This window comes from Marmota marmota, unplaced genomic scaffold (genome assembly GCF_001458135.2).
Source record: "Marmota marmota marmota unplaced genomic scaffold, marMar, whole genome shotgun sequence".
NCBI lineage: Eukaryota > Metazoa > Chordata > Mammalia > Rodentia > Sciuridae > Marmota > Marmota marmota.
In genome coordinates, this window is record NW_025999990.1 from 45,659,668 (window position 1) to 45,670,514 (window position 10,847).

Consider the following 10,847-nt stretch of genomic DNA (forward strand, 5'->3'; position numbering starts at 1 on the left):
TGATGTCAGGAAAGAGCACAGGCCTTAGCGTACCCAGAGCTTCTGATGATTAAAGAGAAGCAGAAATGTCGACTTCAATGTAAAATTTCTAATTTTTTAGAATGAGGGATCCATTATTTTTATAACATCATATAGGGCAAATCAATCACATTCAAATAAGCATATGTGGCCCACAGTATATGCTTTCTTAAGTTATTCAATAACACACCTCTTGTCTTCAGTCTAACATCTTACTTCTTTAATTGCAGAGTGTGTGAAATAATATGGAATGTAATAATAAGGAAAATAAAATTCACCTTAAAATTACATGAAGGACAGTCATTTTGGTCACTTACTAGAAGCCCAAATCTTACTTACATGTCTAAGCATACTTGTTGGTAGTAAAAGAAATGAATGAGTTTGAATGAAGAGAGGAAACACTGAGGAAAAGCTCTATTTTAATTAAGGTCAGAGTCAGCACCCAGACTTAAGAGCAACAAAATAATCCACATGTTGAAATTTGAGAACTTCATTTCCCCAACTAGTCCAACCTGGCTGTAAATTTCGAGCAAACATTTCCAAACACTTCCCATCTGGCTTGATGTAGTCTTTTAGAACCTCTGTCCAAAAAAAAAAAAAAAAAAAAAAAGAGAGAGAGAGAGAAAACACAAAAATTACTATTGAGGAAAAAATCAATTTCCTTTTAGCCAGTAAGAGAGGAAGGGATATTTCATTTAAAAAAAATAAAAGCAAATTAATGTCAAGATTTCATCACAGGCCTTACTATTTATAATCAAAAAATCATTTGAAATAAGCGTCCTTGAGACTGGGAACAATACCAACAGAACTTTCAGTAGTCCTGATTTACTGGTTTTCATTTAGAGATCAGAAATGAGGATCTTAACACCCACGTAGGTGACTTTTCAGTTTTCCGACACTGCTGACATATCCTTTGAGAACTTACTTTATTTTTCAATAAATGTAATCCATGCATGAAAAAGAGGTCTACAAAAACAATAAGAGACAACCAACTTTAAAAATAAAGATAAAATAAAAGTCTCTTTGTAGCATATACTTCAGTGAAATAGTAAATGAAGAGTTGGATACAAAATGACACATTCACAACAAATAAATAACTATAGCCCCCTATAGCTATAACTTGGTAGTACTAAAAGCATTCCCTCGTGTTCAAATTATAGATCATTCTTTTTTTTTTTTTTTTCCTGTCCCAGGGATTGAACTCGGGGGTACTCCACTACTTAGCCACATCTCCAGCCCTATTTTGTATTTTATTTAAAGACAGGGTCTCCCTGAGTTGCTTAGCACCTCACAGTTGCTGAGTCTGGCTTTGAACTTTCGATTCTCCTGTCTCAAGCCTCCCAAATTGCTAGGATTACAGGTGTGCGCCACCATGCCCAGCTATAGATCATTCTTTACCAAAATTTCACCATATTATTTCCACAGTTAAGTATTCCCTATTTAATACATATTAATATACTACATTAAAAGTTCTATACCACATTAATTACTACATTAAAAATCCTATTTTGTTGGGGAAAGGTACCTCATATATACATTCGTTAAACAGCTGTGATCTACACTAAATGAAAGAAAAGAATACCACAGAAGGTTTTTTTATTAACACATGCTCAGTTGGAAGACAGTTATTTAAACCAATTTAATTTTAATCATGTTGCCAGTTAGCTAGTCTACCTACCTAACCGGAATTGAGTATAAAAATAATAATTCAGAAAAGGAACATATTTAAACAAGTAAAAAACATATTTCATAACTGCTTTGTAAAGTTGTGCTTAGAAGAAACCTATCAAATTCCCTCTAGGAAAGATAAGGCCCAGGAATAATTGATATAGGTAAGATTTAAAAGACAATATATCAACACTTTAAGTTTCATAAAGTTCTTCAATTGCTCTCAGACCAAAATACTTGCTTATTTGCCTAAGAGTACTGGTTCTGTTTATCAAAAATCAAGAAGGAATTAAAAATTTTCATTGTCTATAATTCAATTGAACTCAAATTTGGGCCGTGATAGCTTCTAGAAGATGCTGACACAAAGACTTCTAGTACTTTCACATTCATATAATTAAATGCTTTGAAACTTGAAAGAGAATGATTTCCCAAGTCTTAAAGGACAATAATCCTAAATCGTTTTTTCATTTCCTCACCCATAAATTTAATGTCTTACCAGCTTCAATTTATATTTAATGTGGCCTAAGGTACAATGAAACAAGATTCTGTTTTTGCTTACATTGTTCAGTTTTTTGGTACAAAGATGTTAGTATCCCTATTTTGGAACTTTAAACTGAAGTCAATCAGTCAAAAGTGTTCACTATTCTGAGCACCCATTATAATGAGTACAAAGGAAGAAGAATACCCATGTTTTATAAGTTAATAATCTAACAGAAAAAGATGGCTATGTACTTCAAGTGGAAAAATACAACCTAAACCATTTATTACCATCATTTCTCAATATAATACATTTTTACATGTATTGTTCTTTCTAGTTGGGGGAAAAAATAAAAAAATAGAAAATCAGAGGTTTTACTGTTAATCACATTTGTTTTATTTCAAAACAAGGCAAAAGAAAGGCTAATTAATGGAAATATATTATTCCTACTAACTTTAAATATCAATTTAAAAATAAATGCAAGTAAAAATCAATTTCGGGGGCTGGGGTTGTGGCTCAGAGGTGGAGCACTGCCCTCGTACATGTGAGGCACTGTGTTTAATCCTCAGCACCACATATAAATAAAATAAAGGTCCATCTACAACTAAAAAAAAATGTTTAAAAAAATCAATTTCACCAGGAGTATGACATACATAGACAATTACATAACATTTATAAATGTTAAAACATACTTCCAACCAATGGAAAGGAAGCAAACAATGCATAGCCAAGCATCACTCTTTTGCTCTAGAAGGATGAGGTAGAAGAGAAGAAATGGCCCAAACATCAGTGCATACAATCTCATCAGCTATGTTTCACTCTTCAGATAGACACTATTAGCACATGACACAGAAAAAGAAGTGGAAATTTCTCTGATATAAAATATGAAAATCAAAATTGTAACTCAAATACATTTATTTCATAATTTTCCTACCTTAAATCCTTCAATTTAAGAATATACATTTGTGGGCTGGGGATGTGGCTCAAGTGGTAGCGCGCTCGCCTGGCATGCGTGCGGCCCGGGTTCGATCCTCAGCACCACATACAAAACAAAGATGTTGTGTCCACCGAAAAATAAATAAATAAATATTTTTTTAAAAAAAGAATATACATTTGTAATGTAGGTTATAAGCCACATCTATTATTGGTTGATCTTTCAACAGGAGATTTCATAAATATATTATTTGAAATGGAATATGCTGCCAATGTGGGACTTCCTCTTTTTTGGTATATTTTACAACAGAAATAACAAATTAAAAAATTTTTCACAAAAACTTGGTGTTTCTAAGAAGCAAAAGAGGAAACATTTCATTTTATGAATGTGCACAGAAAGGTTTAAGAATGCTTAGGTAAAAGTTCTAAGCATTATATATAAAACATGTATTATGCAAATCCCCAGAATTATTACTTCAGAATTAAATAGTAACAATATGCTCAGAAATCTGAAAGTTGCTTTCTGATGGCTTTAATTTACAAATCTGTAACTAAAATGTATATAATAGCATGAACTAAAAAATAAAGTATTACAAATATTCCTTGTCTGTCACTACTTAACCAATATACAAGTGAGTCACTTAGATTTTTTTCCCAAAAAATATTTTTGTTTTTAAATGTTCTCAATCCAAAAAATATGTTTCTGCTGCTCTCTACTGGGAGTATGGAAGAATTTCATTTCATAGATAAAAGGCTACAATAAAATGCTTCAGTACTAATTTTTCACTATTTTTAAATCTTTTCTCTTAAGAATGATATTTAAATATAACTTTATTCTACTTTTTAAAAACTTATAAAAGTTTAACTATAATTTGATAATGAAAGATCTGGGTTCTTAGTTTGGGGATTTTTTTTTTTAAATAAGATATAAGCCCTAAAATAAACACCAAATAAAGTTTGGTATTTACCAAATGATCAAGAAATTCAAATAAGAATGATACATATTAGATTTCCTCCATCTTGTATAACTAATGTCAAAGGTATTTTTTTCTCAAAGAACAGTACAATCTCACTTTTCACTTGAATCATAAATTTAATGCAGAATTCATACAGTCCAAAGTTTGAAGGTGATGATTCACTGAGAAATCCTCCAAGTCAAAGAACAGATCATGACATAAACATCTGAATATTTCTCCAGTTAAGGAATGCAATAAAGATTCTTTATGGAAGTAATTTAAGTTAACAGAAACCCTGAGTGCTTTCAAAATAATTCTCCTGAGAATTTGTGTTCACTTTCTTACGTTTCCTAACTTAGGAACTACTCCATAATTCTGCAAAAAATAAGTTGCCTATAGTTTTCCTGAGTGGCAGTTTGTATACAGTTTTAGGTATTTTTTGTTTTGGCTTGGTTTGATTTTGGTTTTGGTTTTAAGCAGAAATCATCAAATAAATGTGTTCCCAATTTTGATTATCAAATTCAGAATCTCTCAAGGATTTACATGCCTAAATTTTTAAACTCTCACCCAACAAATTTAGCATTTACTGAACTATGTGCTACAGAATTTTAAATATATTATAACCAATCCTTACAGCTCTGAAATAATAAATATCATTTCTTTGTTTCTTTGTATCTGTCTGTCTCTCCTTGCTTCTCCGTCTGTCTCCCCCACTCCTCTTTTTTTGGTACCAAGGATTGAACCCAGGGGCACTTAACCACTGAGCCACATCCCCAGTCCTTTTTATATTTTATTTTGAGATAGGGTCTCGCTAACTTGCTTAGGGACTCACTAAGCTGATGAGGCTGGCTTTGAACTCACTATCCTCCTGCCTCAGCCTCCCAAACCACTGGGATTACAGGTGTGCCCCACAGCACCTGGCTCATCACTCTCTCTTTAAATGAGGACCATAAGGTAGAGGATTCAAGTAACTTTCCCAAGTATCACAGCCAGGATTAAGCCATGTCCAAAGCCAATACTTTTCACTAGTCCTAGCTGCTAGGATTTACTGAATGATGGACCCAACACTAAAGCATTAAGACTAGAGAGAACTTCAGGCTGCAGCAATGACCTTTCCAATGTTTCAGAAAAGCAACATGTCCTCTTTAAAAACATAAAACTGAGAGTCTCTACCAAATATCAAGGGAATTCTAACCATCATTCTTTTTTTAAATATTTTCTTAGTTATATATGGGCACAATATCTTTATTTTGTTTATTTATTTTTATGTGGTGCTGAGGATCAAACCCAGTGCCTCACATATGAGAGGCAAGCACTCTGTCACTGAGCCACAACACCAGCCCCTAACCATCATTCTTACTACCACTATTCCAAGTTCCTGGTTTTAGAACAAGCAAGAGATTTGAGTATTCTGAAACCAGCATCCTATACTAAAACCTGGTGGTAAAATAAAAGTCCCCAGATGAACTACATCCTCAGATGCCTTCTCAAGCCTTCATTCTGTCAAGGCCAATGATGGGGGAGCAACCAATAGTAAGGGGAACATGAAAAATGGTAAAACTGGGTGTTTGGGGGGTCATGGCTCAGAGGTGAGCGCTCACCTACCATGTGTGAGGCACTGGGTTCGATCCTCAGCACCACATAAAAATAAAATAAAGATTAAAAAAAAAATGGTACAACAGGAAAAGCCAAGGTAGTAAGTAAGTCTAATCTATTCTCTACTGCATAAATTCTGCTATAAATTTTTAGAATATTACAACAATACTTACCTGATTTAATTTCTAAACCAAATCATTCAACTACTCAGTTCAATCCCTTTTTCAGTTTTTTTTTTCAAAAATCATCACAATTCAATTTTATAAAAACATACCAGCAAGAGGTGGCTTATGAGAATGAAGAATACAGGGCACGCTGACAATTAATTTGTGATCTGGAATGGGGAGAACTTTTGTATCTGTATTCCTAATTAAAATAGAACAAGATAGTTAACTATATTTTAAGGAACATTTTTAAAATTCTATATCACAGTTGCATTGATTCTTTTTTCCCCTTTAAAATAGTATCTGATTTTAAAACAAATTTTAGAATAGAATCAATGAAGGAAATCAATAATTTAAGAATTGAGATATTTCCTAAAATTTCATTTTCTATTTTTTATAATCAATTACACACTAGATAAAACAAAAGGTAATATAAAATTTCATGTGCCATACAATTCATACTTTTCTGCTCTAGGTGATTTCTAGATTTTCAAAAATAATAAAAATTAAGAAAAATCAAAGATCATTGTGTTACTAATTCTTACAACCCTAAAAATACACGTATACAATTTTTTCTCTTTTTTTGGTGGTGCTGGGGATTGAACCCATGGCCTTATGTATGCAAGGCAAGCACTCTACCAATTGAACTATATCCCAACCCCACATGTATACAATTTTGATACATCACCTTTCTTACCTTAATGGTAAAGCAGTTTGTTCTCCAATTCTTCCCAGTATAAGACCTTCATAAGGCTTTTTGTGTGGAGAATCTAAAGGGAACACAAACTCTCCTGAACTGGTGATCTGGTAGAAAGGAGTCAACAAAAAAGGAATTATTTTTTATCATCACTATAGGCTGAGATATGCTACATTCTTTCTTTCATATTAGGTATTTAAAGTCTGATGCATATTTTACATTTCACCGAGGTAGCCACATTTCAAGTGCTAAAGAGCCACATGTGGTAATGGCTACCAAACTGAAGACTACAAGGGATTTTTAAAAATTCATTTATATAACATTGTTTTGGTTTTGTTCTGAGGATTAAATGCAGCAGGACACTCTACTGCTGAACTACATTCCCAGTCCTTTTTATTTTATTTTGAGAAAGGATCTTGCTAAATGGCCCAGGCTGACCCTGAACTTCCAATCTTCCTGTCTCAGATTCCTGAATAGCTGGAATTACAGGTATATACCACTATACCAGCACAGTGTCATTAAATACTGTGAAAACTAAAATTGATAAGGAAAGAAGCTGGGTAGTTGATGAGACAAACAATACCCAGTACAGAGACTGGCCTCTAGCATTACAAGTTCAGAAATTCAATTATCATTTCATCCTGGGATGACCAGACTCTCAAAATTCATTTAAACCAATCAAGCTAAAAATATAATTTATAATAACAAATCCATCTCTTAATTTATAATGAAGATACGTATTTTCACTGTCAGAGTATTTATATATATTACCTATGAAACTCTTTATACTGAGCAACCACTTTATCTGAACAACCACAGCAGTAATCAGAAAGTCCTTTTATGTTTTCTCTAGGACCAATCAGACACTTCACCTCTCATGCATTAAAATTCTTATTCTTCAGATAGCCTTTATACTTTGTTACAACGAATGTGTAATTATTTAATAAATGTTTCCTACAATATATTGTTTTTGTTTTCAACTCTAGTCATATCATACTATTTCTTAGTATTCAGTTGAATGTTAATAGCAATGAATAGTCTTCGGTTTTATATATTAACATTTTACTGAGTTCAAGTTCAGAAAATGACCTCTTTCTGACTTTGACCCCAGTCTCTGGCCATAACAAAACTATTAGTGGGGGGTCCAAGATGGCAGGCCAGAGGGAGGCAGCAGTCTATGTTGCTCCATGACCTGGGACTCAAGTAGTGAGAATATTGCTTCTCTGCAAGCAATATCCCTGCCCCCATGCAGGAATCACCATGCCTGTGCAGGGCTCCAGGCCTCAGCAACAGAGTAAGTCTCCCAACTACTTGCCCATGCCATACTACCAAGTACCTGAGCAAGACCATCAGTGGCGCAGCACCCGCAAAGAACTTTCGGCCACCCACCAGATCAGAAATCACGGACACCGATCCCATATAGGACACCCGGCAGGTGTGGACCCCCATCTACCAACATGGGGCTCCCCCTGTCGCCGCCATCTTGGGACTCTGCAGCATCAGACATAGTCCCCTACAGCGCAGTAGCCTGCCTGCACCCGGAATGTCACACAGGCTCTGAAATCAGCTGACAGCCACACACTGCACACCACAGAGCTTGTCTCTAAACTCATCATCCAACGCCATCGCCCAGCTCGTTTAAAGCAGGCGCCTCCATCATGGGTCACCTTCATCACCATCTTCAGTGGAGGCAACTCCCAGTTCGGAACTCCAGCTGGCCAGGTACCCAGTTTCTAACCCTCCCCTCTCCCAGCAGCCACTACCCCACCTAGCAGTGACACCCTGGTTACCTTTACCATCCTGAAGGTGAAGATACCAGCTAACAACAGACGACCTCACCTATTGGATGAGAAGGGAGGCAGGAAAGATACTGATCTCCAACCAAAACAATCTCTGTTTCTTCCTTCAAGATTTTTTTTTCTTTCCTCTCCCTCTCTATTCTCCTACCCTCACATATCCAACATATGTGAAAACAAGTACTTTACATGAATTAGGATTTTGAGGACTGGGACATCTGAAGTTACAGTTGTGTTGTATTTTTTTTTCTTTTTTCTTTTTTCCCACCAATTCCTACTATTTTAATATTTTTTATTTTTCTTAATATATATGTATGTTTGTTTTATGTACTCAACTGTCTTCCCACTTACTTATCTACCCAAAATTACCTCCTCTCCCTTCTCCTACTACTAATCTTCCTCTTTAGATTTTTCGTTCACACTTCCTAAGATATAATAATTCTATATCCTCACCTCCTACCTCCCCAGCACATCATCCTATTCCTCTTCTTTGTCCACCATCAGAATCTGTAAACCTGCTTACAAACCTACTGAGTATATTGTAGATAATATTTGAATTCACTATTTTTGTACATTGTGACCAAACTGTAAACGTCTTAATAGCAAACATTTGTTTTTAGGGTATATATTATTTACATTGGGACCTGTTAACATTGTCCTTCACCTCAAAGGAGAGGTACTGGATCCCTACAGGGGCACTATAAGCCTCTAGAGTAAAAACAGTAACGCCTCGCATCTACAGTGCTAGAAGGGAAGACACACAAGCAATATGAAAAGACAAGGGAAGAAAGTGCCCCAAACAAACCAAGATACCACATTATTAGAATCCATGGCAAGCAGAGCAGAAGAAATGACAGAGAAGAAGTTCAGGATATACATTACAAAGTGTCCTGCAAATTAAAGGATGATATAAGAGAGCAAATACAGGCAGCAAAAGATCATTTTGACAGAGAGCTACATAAACAAATACAGAAATGCATTTGATTTACGGCTATTGATTTTATATACTGCTACTTCACTGAATTCATTTATTAATTCTAGAAGTTTTCTGGTGAAGTTTTTTGGATCTTCTAAGTATAGAATCATGTCATCAGAAAATAATGATAGTTTGAGTTCTTCTTTTCCTATTCATATCACTTTGATTTCTTCTGTCTAATTGCTCTGGCTAGAGTTTCAAAGGCATTTCTATTCATCAGTGATGAATCCTCTGAAAGAGAAATTAGGAAAACTACCCCATTCAAAATAATAAAATACTTAGGAATCAATATAACAAAAGAGGTGAAAGACCTCTAGAATGAAAACTATATAACACTAGAGAAAAAAAGAGCATGCTCTTAGATAGACAAAATTAATATTGTCAGAATGGCCATACTACCCAAAGCACTACACAGATTCAATGCAATTTCAATTAAAACCCCAATGCCATTCCTTATAGAAATAGAAAAAGCAGTCAGGAAATTCATTTGGAAAAATAAGAGACCTACAGTAGCCAAAGCAATTCTTAGTAAGAAGAGTCAAGCAGGTGGCATCACAATATCAGACCTTAAACTAAACTACAAAGCTAGAGTAACAAAAATGGCATAGTATTGGCAACAAAATAGACACACAGACCAATAGAACAAAATAGAAGACACAGAGACAAACTCTTATAAATAAATAGGATGGATTCAAACTAAAAATCATCTTCTCAGCAAAAGAAACAATCAATGAGGTGACAAGACAGCCTACAATTTGAGAGTACATTTTTGCCACACACACATCAGATAGAGCTCTAATTTCCAGGATATATAAAGATCTAAAAAATCTAAACACACACACACACACACACACAAATAAATAAATAAATAATAAAAATAACCCAATCAATAAATGGTTCAAGGAACTCAACAAACACTTCTCAGAAGAACAATTGATCAACAAATGTATTAGAAAACGTTCAACATCTCTAGTAATTAGAGAAATTCAAATCAAAACTACTCTAAGATTGCATCTCACACCAGTCAGAAGGGCAGTTATACAGAGTACAAATAACAATAAATGTTGGCGAAGCTGTGGAGGAAGAGTCACACTCATACATTGCTGGTGGGAGTGCAAATTGGTTCAACTAACATGGAAAGCTGTATAGAGAATCCTTGGAATACTGGGAATGGAACAACCATTTGACCCAGCTATCCCACTCCTCAATCTATACCCAAAGGACTTAAAATTAGCATATTATAGTAATGCAGCCACATCAATATTTATAGCAGCTCAATTTGCAATAGCCAAATTGTGGAAACAAAAATTGCCCTTCAATAGATGAATGGGTAAAGAAACTATATTATATATACACAATGGAATATTACTCAGCATTAAAAAGAGAATGCAATTATGGCATTTGCAGGTAAATGGATGGAGTTGGAGAATATCATGCTAAGCGAAGCAAGCCAATTCCAAAAAACCAAAGGCCAAATGTTCTCTCTGATAAGTGGGTGATGGTTCATACTGGGGGAGGGAATGGGGAGAATGGAGGAACTTTGATGGGTAAATGGGGGGGGGGGG

The 10,847-nt window shown here is 34.7% G+C and overlaps 1 protein-coding gene across 7 annotated transcripts in view; it reads right to left on the bottom strand.

Annotated features, from left to right (window-relative positions):
- Positions 1 to 420: 420 nt before the first annotated feature.
- Positions 421 to 10,847, bottom strand: part of Mettl4 (methyltransferase 4, N6-adenosine) — a 29,013-nt gene continuing 18,586 nt past the window's right edge. For 5 of the 7 annotated variants that reach the window (XM_015482511.2, XM_048806483.1, XM_048806484.1 and 2 more), the window contains 3 exons: positions 6,511 to 6,617; positions 5,924 to 6,015; positions 421 to 599 (listed from right to left, as the gene is read on the bottom strand). In XM_015482511.2, the coding sequence (XP_015337997.1) occupies positions 454 to 599; positions 5,924 to 6,015; positions 6,511 to 6,617 (345 nt within the window). In that variant the 3' untranslated portion in view covers positions 421 to 453. Of the gene's footprint in view, positions 600 to 943; positions 985 to 5,923; positions 6,016 to 6,510; positions 6,618 to 10,847 lie in introns of all 7 variants that reach the window. The other 2 variants (XM_048806487.1, XM_048806488.1) reach the window with 2 other exon arrangements.